Source organism: Neodiprion lecontei, chromosome 7 (assembly GCF_021901455.1).
Source record: "Neodiprion lecontei isolate iyNeoLeco1 chromosome 7, iyNeoLeco1.1, whole genome shotgun sequence".
In the NCBI taxonomy this organism is placed as follows: Eukaryota; Metazoa; Arthropoda; class Insecta; order Hymenoptera; family Diprionidae; genus Neodiprion; species Neodiprion lecontei.
Window position 1 is genome coordinate 16,942,977 of NC_060266.1, and position 13,880 is coordinate 16,956,856.

At 40.3% G+C, this 13,880-nt stretch overlaps 1 protein-coding gene across 2 annotated transcripts in view; it reads left to right on the plus strand.

The window, feature by feature from the left end:
* Positions 1 to 3,036: 3,036 nt before the first annotated feature.
* LOC107222933 (phosphotriesterase-related protein) overlaps positions 3,037 to 13,880 on the plus strand; it is a 29,341-nt gene continuing 18,497 nt past the window's right edge. Inside the window, exons 1-2 of one of the 2 annotated variants that reach the window (XM_015662477.2) lie at positions 3,037 to 3,202; positions 8,661 to 8,820. In XM_015662477.2, coding sequence (XP_015517963.1) covers positions 3,190 to 3,202; positions 8,661 to 8,820 — 173 coding nt within the window. In that variant the 5' untranslated portion in view covers positions 3,037 to 3,189. Of the gene's footprint in view, positions 3,203 to 8,111; positions 8,217 to 8,660; positions 8,821 to 13,880 lie in introns of those variants that run through there. The other variant, XM_046745731.1, reaches the window with a different exon arrangement.

Consider the following 13,880-nt stretch of genomic DNA (forward strand, 5'->3'; position numbering starts at 1 on the left):
TTCATCGATGCAAAACTAGTCACAGGCGCATTGATAAATGTCGATAGATTTTCAGCAAATTTGACAACGTCGCAGATGTTATCACTAAAAATGTAGTAAGTTCGGATAGATTATTTGTGAACGCAAACAAAATCTGTATCTTTGCAGTGATCTTTCCTCGCGTTGTATAAAAAAACTTTTCTCCGATTATTCAAAAATGGGAAAAATGGAACAGTGCAAGTATACTGAGCCCAAACAGTTCCAATGGTTTTAGCTACTTTGAGTACTATTAACTATACATATAAATGTTGCAATGCTCAACTAAACTGATTTGGAGAAAAGGCCCTATGTCCTCTGTTTGTCATCTATTAATGACTAGAATCATTCTACTGAGTCCTCTTCATAAGTCTTTTTGCCAGCATCGAAACAGTTGATAAAATATTATTATATAATCCATTCTACGGCAAATAAAAAATAAACTTGTTATTTTGTATAATAAAAATCCATCGAGAAATTTAATTAAATACTATTATTTAATCAACCCTTACGATATCTTATAAATGGACTTGTATATTTGGAAAGATATTGAGGATTGAGTCAACGTAACCTTAAAAGTATGTTTTTGAATTTTATACAAGTACTTGAATAATGAACACCGTTTTATGGAGGACCTTAAAACGATTATATTATTGTGCTAAAAAAAATAATTGTTTGTTAAAGTGGATCTTCGTATTCACTTGCACGACGAAGTTTTCAATTCTTTTTAAATCCAATTACTATCTTAAAGGCTAGAGAAAAATTCACGTGCAACACATTGACACGTTGTTGCACCAAACTATCGTCCACTGTGTCACTGATTATCGTTACGCCTTATACCCGTATTCATAGTCCTTCCTTGAGAAACGATGATTCCTTGTTCCTCATTTCACGTTTCATAGACCTTCCTCGACAGAACAAGGAGCCTTATTGGCCTCCTTCTTTCAAGGCAGGTCTCGAGCTTCCTTGAGGAAACCTTCGGCACTGCGACTGGCTGTTTCGTTTTATGTAGCCAGCGCTTGCGCTTGCGCTTGGCATCTATGCGCTTATGATCCGTATGACGCAAAGATCACAGCCAGTCTACAGGTTAACCTCTTTGAGGTTATACACTCTCATCAACCGACGTAACTTGACAGTGAGAGCCAAGCGGTGTAAGTTAGATTTAAATATAGCCGAGTGGCGCTTCGATCAGCAGTTTTACTACCATAAGCAATCATATATCCCTAAATATGTGTCCCTTTATGCGAGAGAGACAAGGACGCAACTAAGTCGTACTGGGCATGCGTGACTCGTCGTCTCGGTTATTCTTCGCAGCGAACTGCTCACTTATCGCTGGAAAATTGATTCCACTTTTGGGTTGCGGCCTCGGCAGAGTTCGGTCTCCTTTCCTCTCACTTCGTGGGTGAATCAATCGAATGCTAAATCCAACAAAAATAATTATCAATTGATTATAATCAAAAGCATTAAGCCCTTTAGGTCAAAAAATACTCATACCAATTCTAGAAACGAAACATAACCATGATAAAAGTATCAACTCTAAATAAATCTATACGATTGCCAGATAAATGACCTAAAATGGATATAAGTATATGTAAGTCTATAAATTTAACTTACAACTCCTTGTTAACTGTAAATTGCATTGAAATGCAATTTCCCGCACTGGCAATCGTTTGGTGGTATTGGTTGGTGAAATTTCAACGTTTGATTCTCGAGCCCAAAATACAACTATGAGGGACTAATGTAAAAAAGGGCTTTAACCTGGGATTACACCACGCAGCACCGAAAATACTAAAATAGTATTCGCGATCGACACTAAGGCCGTGTTCGTAAATTGACTGACAGTACTGAAAATTCCCTAGGACAGAGTCAGAGCTATTCACGAATTTGGAAGCGCAAAAGAGACGAAAGATTGCTGACAGTACTGTTAGTCAATTTTCGAACACGGCCTAAAGCATGCTAATCTGGTGAATCGTTACGTAACTGCCATTGGAGTGCACTACTCGGTGTCAGTTAAGATGTTGTGCTATAGCTAAATACCATAGAACTTCTATGCTAAATACACAAGAAAAATGACGCTATTGATGTACACTTGGGGAAAATAAATCTGAGACGTCTAATTTCTTACACTACACAGTTAAGTTGGCAGCACAGGAAACGTACAGCGCCATAGTCGGCCGAGCGCGAAACAAACTCAATTTCAATAAACGTAACATAACCCATGACCGTGGAGATTAACCGTAGAATATGTGTCAATCCAGTAAGTTATTATCCCCGCGGTATTCTAAGGTTAGATTCGACGGTCATGAGTTATGTTATGTTTATTTGTGTATTAAGTCAAAATCCGGATTTTCCAAAATGGGGGGCTCACCATATTTAACGCCCCGGTAGCTTCGTACCCTTAGGAGCACAAACGAAATAACATGGCACCAATCGGCACAAACGGAACATAAACGAGTGCCATCGGCAAAAAAAATTTATTTCAATGTCCGGGGCCAGGTTCATGTAGGTTAATTTGATTGTATGTACAGATTGGCATTTTTGTGGTTTCTATAAGTTGTCGATTGAATTTTTATTGGTAGTTTCCACTTTAATGTACTTGGCGCAATGTTTTTGCACCGGAGGTGCTTTATGGGGATTATTATTAATTTAAGGGAAACTAAGAGGATGCTATAGTCAGTCTTTGCCAGCCGACTAAATTTTTGACTAGACGACTTCTGGGTTAGATGCATTCCTTTATGCCTTGTCTCATCGCTTTGTGGAGGGTCACTAATAATGACTAACGAATGCTACCATGTTGCAACTTGTAAATAAAGTCACCAGAATAAATTCTACCTGCTTGTTATAATAACGTGATATTGTGGTGAAATGTTAATAGAAACCATGAGCTAAATATAAAATACGCATGAAAACGCACCTTCAAGGTAGTGCTCTTATGTAATCATATGTAAGCACATACATACACACATGCATGCAGATTGTAAATGGTATGAGAAGTAAGACAGTGTGTTTTACTGTTGACATGAGATATGACAGATATTTAGTTGTGAGAGTGTACGTGTCAATTTCTAGCAGCAGATCGTCAGTCTCTTATCAGCTTTAACTAGTGACGTCTCGCAGCTGTTTTGATTTATCTCGAAAGTGTTAGTGCTATTGTGGTTATAAAATTATTAAATCATGGTAGAAACTGGTAATTATACCATTTCTTTTTCTAATTCCAAGCGTTCCTTGGTTGGGCGTGCGCTCAGCTGATCGTGAGAGCATGTTTTATGAAAACAGTCTCACGATGACTTATTTTACTCCTCATTATTTTCGGAATTGCGCAAAGTATCTGGCTGAATCCGTCTCAAATCAGGCAGATTAGCGGAGACCATATTTTATATTTGCTCGTAACTTAAGTATGTTCATCCTCGCCCAAAATAAGCCGCCACCTTTATTTGTTTATTATCCAAATACATTTTTTACGCCCTATAACTACTTCTTTAAATTATAAGCCGATGTATCCTAATGGTAAGATCGTAATGAATGAATTCGATGAGAAAAGTACTAATCCAAACACAAAGAAAAGAATAAAGACCAATGTTTTATTTTACAGAATCGGAAAGGGTGATAAAATGAAATAATTGTAGCATTCAAATGTATGGCCCCTCGTTTTTGCTCAAAAATATTCAGGATGAAAAATAAATTTCACGTGCGATTCTAAGTAGCGAATCGATTGAAAAAAACTTCTACGAAATTCAAAAACTGATATTATATCATTTTCGCAGGAATTCGCATCTGCAGGAAAATGACGAATAGAATATATTCAATAGAGGCCTTTTTATTCCTTTTACTACTCAGGAGCGTATCTAACCATGTAAATACGGCTGCCAAATGAAATTAATGGAGAAAATCGATATCTCGAAAAATAACAATAAATCGATATTGCCGTCCGTAGGGTATATAGTGTATACTCCCTATCAAAACATACTAAATTTTCAGAAAAATCTAAACTGGGCTTTTTCAGAAAAACGACTTCGTTTTTTCAAGTCACTATGTTTTTTTGCAATTTTGCAAATTTTTTGAACTTTGATATCTGATTCGATGGAGTGTGAGATTCTACGTATTCCAAAACAAGAATTTTTAGAAAAGTTGTGAAACTGCGAAATTGGCGGTTATTTTTCGGAAATTATACGAGAAATATCAGAACAAAACTATATTTACCTTATGATCTTAAAAAATTGTTATCGGGTGTAAAAAATTTATGTGGGTAATAAAATTGTTGGCTTATTTTCGACGAGGAAGAACTACTTCAGTTACGAGCAATTATGAAATATGACCTCCGCTGATCTGTACGATTTAAGATGAATTTAGCCATCTCAGCTATCCACTTCTTGGCCCATGAAATTCGGGAAATGTGAAAATAGTAACATGTGTCAAAAAAATCACACATTTTTTATACGCTTTTCGGGATATGAGTAACTTTTCTGAATTCCGTTACAAAAGAGCGATACACCACCGAAATTGGAACCCTTTCCGTTCGGTCGTTTATTTAAAATACAAAGAAAAAGGTTGAGTGCTCGGTCGGAAAAAGTAGGAGTACTACCCCTCATAGGACGAAACGTCCATGGGATATCCCACTTAGGTCTCATACAGCCCATACCTATATATCCTGGACTATTACGATATCCTAACGATATCTTGCATAAATCCAGGATCGCGCCAATGTCTATAGGATATCCTATTGTTGGACTTGGACATGCCGGATATTTATAGGATATCTGTTTCATAATCAATATACATATAGGTATGGGATATTTGATATATTTTTATACGATTATTTGAAGTCCAATCGCTGCATCCACAACATTTTATAATTACAGTCTATGTTCATTGTAGATTTGTACGTATCGTGATCACTCATAATTGCACATATATGCAGACACACGCACACACGCGCGCGCGCAAATATTTTATATGTGGTAATATAATGTAACAGTTCATTCGGACTAATTCATAATATTGTTAGTGTTTTTGACCGGTAATATACATTTTGTTTGTGAATATTATTTCAAAATTCATACGTTCGTTCGGCACTACGATTGCGGTAATCCCATATGTGATACTTCGCAATGCTATTGTAGAATTCGCGCCCTCTTATTGCCACATGTCTGATGGCTTTTGCGCGCGTTGCACGTGTTCTCTACTACATCTAGGACACGGAACCGGTGAAAAGCGGTAAGTATGCATTTTGAATATTGAATAAATGTTTAAGACAATTATAAAGTTGAATAACAATAACCTAAATTGGTAAAAGCATTGTTAAAATTGTTATTAAATTTAATTTTACTTTAATTTGAACACAGCCTCAAATCGCACACGTGCAGCATGATCGTTATTTGTAATAATTGAACATGTTCTGCCGTAGAATTCTTTTGTATAGAGAAGCTGGAAATCTATATTAGCGATATATATTTTATTTATACGTATTGTAATATTATATGTACTTATGAAAAATACGAGAAATATTTTTTTTCATTTTATATTTTGATGGTCTTAAAAGAGCTAAAGACTGCTTTGTTCTGAGTTTTGTTTTGCTTTTTAAATGAATGGTCAATATGATTACGATCATCACTGTGTCTAGTCCATGCACACATAGGTATATATATGGGGCTTCAGCCAAGACTCAGATATTGAGATGATGTGATAGAAGTGAGTCAACACGTGAGCTCGAACAAAATCCATATGAGAAAGCAAGGAGTTGGCATTGAAATGGGCTACAGTGATGTGATGAGTATCAGATTGTTATACTGCCAAACAAGAGCTATTAAGGTTTACCGTTTCAGAGAAATTAGGCTCGAGTCGAGGCTAGGAGTTGACAGTTATGACCGGAGAACCGTCGACTTTGCGAACGCATATAATACCCGATTTGGTCCAGACATATTTGTATCCCAATTCAGCAGCCCTGGCTTTGGTTTGACGATATAAATTATAAATCTCAAGAGGTAACAGCTCGTGAAGAAAAATTTTTCCCGGTAAATTTAAGGAGAAAACTTCGTTAACCGTAAGTTTCTTTTGTCGCGTTTCTTAGATATAATGTGGACTTTAATCATAGTCGATTTGAGCGTTGTGATAAAGGCATAAGAAGTAGAGGGGGTCACCGTAGATGTCAAGGGACAGCTCCCCACTGCCCTAACTAATTTTTTGGCAACATTGCGAATATCAAGAACATGACCGACGAGTTCGGGGATTCTCAAGGCTCCAAAAACTTTACGTACGATGGTAACACGAGAATCTGTCACTGACGTGGGTATACCCGTCATCGTTATTTCAGCAGAAGTATTGTACGATTCGACCACGGATATACGGATAGAGAAGTCTTGAATTTGCGCTTTAAGGGCACTATTTTCGGTCTTACCTTCGTCCGATAATAAACGAGCATTGTCAGCAGTGGCTTCAAGAGCGGAAATTCGGTCTGCCCTCGCTTCCTGCGAATCAGGGGCTCTATTCTCGAGTTGGGGACCCTAGATATCGGATGCGAGATGTCTGAAATATCGAATGCCACATATGTAACTGTATTCTTGAGCTTCGGTTAGGTAATCGTGTACGATAATTATCGTCCACCGTTTATCGACTGGGTAAGACCGTGCGATACTGTAAATCGTATGCGATAACAATCCGATAATTTGAATGATCTTTTGGTTCAAATAAAAAAGTTGTTACATGGTTGTTATTAAATGAATAATTAAACGAGGTTATATATTGTAATTCATTTCATTTATTCAGAATGAAATTACAAAAATACCATTAAAATCGGAAATTTGTTTCTTCTCAGTTACCGGCAATAATTTTATTTCTTAAGTTACGAAATAAGTAGCTCATTATTCAATTATAATTAATTTCAACTTCTTTTATTAATTGCACCGGTGTATTGCATTATAACATTGCAGACTGCAATCCAATAGTTGTATCCGCTGGACATATATTTTTGATCGTATTTATTCAAGGTTGAAACTAATATACTGGATCTGTAGGACGCTTCACGCTTTCTTTCGATGCTTGTTGGGAAGCATGGAGCCTAAGAAAAAACTCTCGAAGGCAGAATGCAGCAGAATAATAATGTTCAAAAACAAGCAAGAGAGATCGATAGAGCGTGTACAGATACTCACAGAGAGTGAGAGAGGGACATATATCCGCGGGTTTTTTTGGATACTCCGTCTCTCTTACGCTGCATTTGATTGGCTGAGAGCAAACGCATCGGCCAGCCAGGTCGTAGAGCGAGAGAAACAGGTTGTACGTGGCATAGAGCTCTAATCTCACTTCTCCACCACACCGTCTATATACGCGAGGCTACCTGTAGCAGGATATGCTGTAAAGTTCCGAGTCATGGAAAACCCTGCCGTCTCATGTACCAAGATTGCACTGAACGACGCAACGAAAAATGTTTATATTTGTGCTATTCATTTGTCTGTTTAGATAAAGCTTTTGTATCATTATATATTATTTATCGAATTAGTTTTTATGTGAGATTTATTTTGAAACTATAATTAATTATTTCATAAAATAAAAGTTGACTCTCTGGCATTCCGTTTCGGAATTCGGGTACATGGGAGCCATGGAGATACAAATAGACGGAACGTAAAAATACTTGCGGGACGGCATTCGTTAACACTCATGTTTAATAATTGCACTGTGTAAAACCTCATCTTTTGTATTCATATATACTAGTCCTGCAGACACCATAAACGCCAAACGGAATGTTGTAATATGCGAATATCGCACGGACTTACAATTCCGTAAAAATACGACAGCATGAAACTAGTGTAACGCGAATTCTAGTGACTTTTCCATCCATTCCGTTCTATGATTCCGGATTCCGGCGACCTGGCCCTACGTGGGACGGCACCATAAGGATGATAGCGACTAGCCTGAGACTGTATGAAAATAGTACACAAATTGCTGCCGACTTCACAGCTTTCGTTGAGAGTTAAACCCTTGTAAAAGGCACCATTTCTTACACAATTCACAGTATATCTTCAGCCAACGGTGAAAGAGGGACTTTTGATGCCAGTGTTACAAAAAAGGTCGTTCGGAAATCGATGGAGAAAATCCTAACAACTACAAGCCTATAAAACATTCAACATTTTTCTAAATCAATTTTTTTTTCTGCAAACTTGATTTCAATATACAGCCTGTGATCCTGAAACAATAATACATACCTATGGGTGGGTTTTATTTGCCACTTTTCGGAAACGACTTTGAATATATATTCAATCACATGAGTCTTTGAGTTCTTTCAATTTCAAAATATGGCAAATAAAGTCTGTCTTTTCACTCCTTATGATGTAATGGCAGTTCACATTTTCTGCTGCTATAGAATTGATTTAATCTTAAGGTTGATAACATCAAAACGAAAATCACCCCTCTGTCTTTTCACGCTACCTACATACCTTTTGTACACGTAAGACAAATAAAACGTCATCCATTAAATTGAAACCAATCAGTGCCTTTTCTAATAAAATAACCTGAATTTAAAAAATATTGCGTACTTGCGAGAGGTATATTTTCGGAGGTCAGTCTTCTACGAAAACCTCCGAAAAACAATCATCACAAAGATTCAATGGCAAACGCATTCACTGGTTTTAAAATAACATTTTCTCGTTTTCCAGTACTCGGTCCAGTCAAACTTACAAACCTTGGTCGCATTCTGACCCATGAACATTTTGCATTAGACTTCAGAAAATTCTATGCAGCACCACCTGTAAATTTAAAATGTTATTTCGATGACAAAATCTGTCTGGAAAATGCTGGCCTCGTCAAACAATATCCGTGAGTAAATATTTAAAAGTAAGACATTCATTTAGTTTTTATGTACGCGTACTTACCGTGCATCATATCAAATATCATATTTTTAGGTTGCAAATTCCCAAAACGCATTATGAGAGAATTATTGTAGTAAAACGTTTATCAAAATGATGACGAAAATGTCACTCGATTGTATTCGTAGTATAACATACTTTACATAGTATTTTATACTTCAATACAGCACTCAAAAATTCTGTATGTTCCATCAATGTGTTTAATAATATCAGGGTACGTACTTCGCCTAGTCACGGAGCTTTTTTTAAATACAGCTTGAAACAAGTATCTCGGTATGTACTTTTCAGCATCTCAGAAATGTTACAAGTAATTTCCAGTCATTTTTACAAAATATTTCAGCAGTGTTATACTTGCTATTAAGGGGGTGCTCAGTAGAAAGGATACGCCGGTACTAATCATAGATCGCTGCACCGACGCGTTACTGGCCGAGGGTTTCTAATCGATTTACCCCAGGGTAACCGGACTATGTGCTACTTACCGGCGGTGAGTGGGTCATCGGTTACAGGTCGATTTACCCCAGGGTGGAAAGGTGGTCTTTTCCATCAATTTGTCACCAATGCACATGTCAAGATTTTCAATTTTCTTTAAGCTTTCTCATCGGAGAATCTCCCAGTTTATCGTGTGAAATGCGTGCATGGGGGTCATATGTGTATCGGTCCCTCGAAGCCGATAATCACCCCTTCAACACCCCGCTTCAGCTCGGAATAAGCATCCTCGAGCATGGCCTTTACAACAAACCCAACGATGTAAAAACCAATCAGAATAATGCTGACGTCATATTGACAATGAGCAAAGCGGAAAAAACAAACAGAGAGCAGCATCGAACGTCGGGGGTAGAACCCGTCTTATTATTATTACTAAATTAGAAATACCTAAAAACTATAGGTACAGGTTTTGGATGTGAAATACCTTACGTAGACAAAGAATGAAAAGTTTTGAAGACTTTATTTTATTTATAAATTGTATACAGTCATATAACTCTCGGGGGTCTGCCACGCTGGGTGACCCCAGTCGGTTTCCGGATGCTCCTCACCCCAGTGACCCTCTTGCAGCCACCAGATCCCCAACAAATCGAAGCTGTCACAGCCTCGATTGTCTGAGGCCATCAGCTCGGCCTGCAACCCGATATTGCTCCTCCTCAGATGATCCCGTAAGGATTGGATACACCGCATTTTGCTGATTATCTCACGGATATACTAGAATTAGTCGGATAAGACGGTGGTATTATTATTATTATTATCATCATCATCATCATCATCATCATCATGTCGTCGTCGTCGTCGTTGTTGTTGTTGTTATGATTATTATTATTATTATGATTTTTTTTTTTTTCGAGGAGTTGCGGAATCCAAGTTACGGATTCACGCCAGTCATACGGGCTAGCGCGGATGTGGGACTCCAGAATGGCCTACCCACTAAACCGCCACCTCCTGTGCAACGCCCCCAGCCAGGAACTAAGGTGATATTACTTCTAGCTGGGGGCTCTGTCGGTGTAAGTCTTGTCAGTCTGTCCGTCCGTCCGCCCAGTGCAGGCCGTCCGTCAGTTACGTGACGTCAGACAGCCATCCACGTTCTTACGTCATAAGATTGTCTCTGTGTAGGTGGCAACAAGTTGCCACCTTTCTGTACTATGGAGCATCACCCCGACAATGTTGTCGGGAGTGATGCCTCCCACGACCGTCTCCAGTCTCCGTCTCAGTTCTGTCCAGCGGTCACGTTCGAAGAACGTGTGTTCCGCATCGTCTCGTTCGTGTCCGCAGTACGTACAGTTGGGCGTCCGTACTAGGTTCAAGTTGTATAAGTACCGTCTAATATAACCGCGGCCCGTCAGAAGCTGGGTGACGTAAAAATTCACATCCCCAAAACCCCTCTGGATCCACGGTCTCAGGTCCTTAATAAGTCGTCTCGTCCAGTTTCCCGTCATTTCTTCCGTCCACCGTTCCTGCCACGTCTGTATCGTCGCGTCTCTTTCCGTCGTTGCCACGTCCCGTCGGGTCACGTCCGCGTCTCTTCCGTAGACCCTCTTGCGCTCGAACGCGAGAAGGTCTACGGGAATCACGCCCGCCACCACCAAAACAGCCTGTGCTGAGACCGTCCGATAAGAACAAGCGATCCTCAACGCGCTTCGTTTCTGTACCGTCGTCATTGCGTGACAGTACTTCTCAGTCTTCAGGAAGTCGGCCCAGATCTCCGCACCGTAGAGGAGGATCGAGTTCACCGTCGACATCAAAAGTCTCCGTTTCCCCGTTCTCGATCCGTTTGTGTTTGCCATCAGGCGGCTTAGGGATGCTATCCTTTCAGCCGCCTTCTGAGCCGTTCGTTGTATGTGAGGCCAGAAGGTCATCTTCGTATCCAGGGTCACCCCCAGGTACTTGACTTCCCCTCTGGTCTCGATCTCGTCCGTCCCGACCGTCATGCGTAGTGTGGTCGGTATTCGTCTTCTGGTGAGAAGCACCAGTTCTGTCTTTCCCGTCGCGAGTTGCAGTCCGTGGTCAGTCATCCACCGTCCGACGCGTCTCATCGTCTGATTCAGTGCGTATTGTGCAAGATCTAAAGTGCGCTCGACTATCACTGCTGCCACGTCGTTAGCGTAAGCAACCAGGCGAACGCCGAGCGGGAGCTCCAGTCTAAGCAGGCTGTCATAGATCCCGTTCCAGAAGTCAGGTCCCAGTATGGAACCTTGAGCGACCCCCGCGGTGATCTGTCGCGTCACTTGACTTTCGGTCGTTTCGTACGTCAGCCGTCCGTTTCGAAGGTAGTCTTCAACAACCCGGAGCAAGTAAGGCGGGATCCCGAAGTCGCCTCTCAGCGACTCTAGGATGTCCACCCACCTGGCCGAGTTGAAGGCGTTCTTAACGTCAAGTGTCACCAGCAGCGCGACGGGTCGCACAGCGTGGTAATGTCTCTTTGTCGACCGGAAGAAGTCAAACACCTCTTGGATCGCTCCAATCGTTGATCGACCCCTCCGGAAGCCGAACTGTTGGTCCGAAAGGCCTCCGCCGTCCTGTATCGCGTCCGTGAGTCGTGGTCGCAGAAGCTGTTCATACAGTTTCCCTGTCGTGTCCGGTTGAGTGTAGTAATGATGACGAGGAGATGGATATTGGTAATATTGATTTGAACAATTACACACCGCGATTCCACTTTGCTTGGATTAAAAATCTGTCACGTTTGGTTCGCAGCCAATTGTCACTCTGTGCTCATCGACAATCTTTGTGCGATAGATGCTTGTGTTATTTCAGGATACAGAGCAGCTATGATAGTCATAGAGACGATTGCATGCGATTGAACAAGGTGCGAATGCTCTTCTCGGATAAGAAGAAAAATTAGGAATTTACAAGTTTTCGAAATAAGGGTCGGGTACGGTTCGTCGTCTATGTGGATCTTCAGTACATATTAAAACCCGGTGCAAATAAATCCCAAGAGCATATCCCGCATAGTGCGGCATTTTACGTGCATTGCTCATCCGATGCTTCATTATCGGGATATGTGAATGAACGGGGGCCCGATTGTATCGAGTGGTTCTTTAAGTAGCTTCGTGACTTGGCCATTAATGTAGAATCGCGAATTGAAAATATCATCCGTATGAAACCGTTGACTCAAGTGCAACGGGATCGACACGCGCGTGCAAAAAATTGTTACATCTGTGAGAAACCGTTTTCGCCAGATGATAAAAAGTGTCACAATCATTGCCATTTCACTGGCGATTATCGTGGCCCCGCGCATAACAGGTGCAATTTAAATTACAAGAAAACACACGATTCCTGTGGTGTTTCACAATTTATCCGGATACGATTCCCATTTCATACTCACATCTCTAACCACATCTTTTCCTGGTGAAATTACCGTGCTGCCTATCAGTAAAGAAAGGTATATTTTGTTCACGAAGCGGGTTGATGGCTTAGATTCGCTTCGGTTTATGGCAAGCAGTCCGGACAAACCGTCATCGTATCTAGATAATGGGGTAAAAACGATAACTCGTGCGTTCTACAGCGATCTCGAGGGATTCGAATTAATGATTCGCAAAGGTGTTTTCCCCTACGAGTACATCGATAGCTAGGAAAAACTTGACGAATTGAGCCTACCTGCTAGAGCAAATTTCTATTCGAAACTCAGCCGCTCGGGCGTCACCAAAAAGGATTATCGGAATGCACGGAATGTCTGGAGAAAATTTAAATTGAATACCCTGGGCGAATATTCAGATTTATATTTGAAAACCGATGTTCTCTTGTGGGCTGATGTTTTTCAAAATTTCCGTGAGAGTTGTTTCAAAACTTACGATTTAGATCCCCTACATTGTTACACCGCTCCGGGTTTGGCTTTCGATACAATGTTGAAACATGCGCGTGTTAATCTGCAACTGCTAGATAACCCCGAAATGGTTTTATTTGTTGAAAAATGCATTCGCGGTGATGTAGCACAATGTTCAAATCGGTATGCAGTTGCAAACAATCGATATATGCGTGATTTCGATCCAAGCAAGGAGGAATCCTACCTAATGTATTTCGATGTCAATAATCTGTATGGTGCAACTATGAGTGAGCATTTCCCATGTGGTTCATTCGAGTGGGAGCATAATGCAATCGAAGTAATGAGTGTGCGAGATGATTCGTCGGTAGGATACATTCTCGAGGTCGATTTGGACTACCCGGTAGAGCTACACGAACAGCATAAAGATTTACCACTCGGCCCCGAGCATTTTATCCCGCCAGGTAGTAAAATGGTCAAGCTATAGTAAACGCTTCTTCCCAAAAATAAATACATACTTCACTACCGGAATTTCAAGCAGTGTTTAGATTTGGGCATAAAGTTGCGCAAGACGCATAGAATTCTCAAGTTTGCTCAATCTCCGTAGTTAAAGTCATCCTTCGACTTGAATACCGACAAGCGAAAGCAATCGGAAAATGATTTCGAAAAAAACTTTTACAAATTGATGAACAATGCAGTGTTTGGCAAAACTATGGAGAATGTGCGAAAACACAAAAGTGTCAAGTTAGTTACGAAATGGGGTG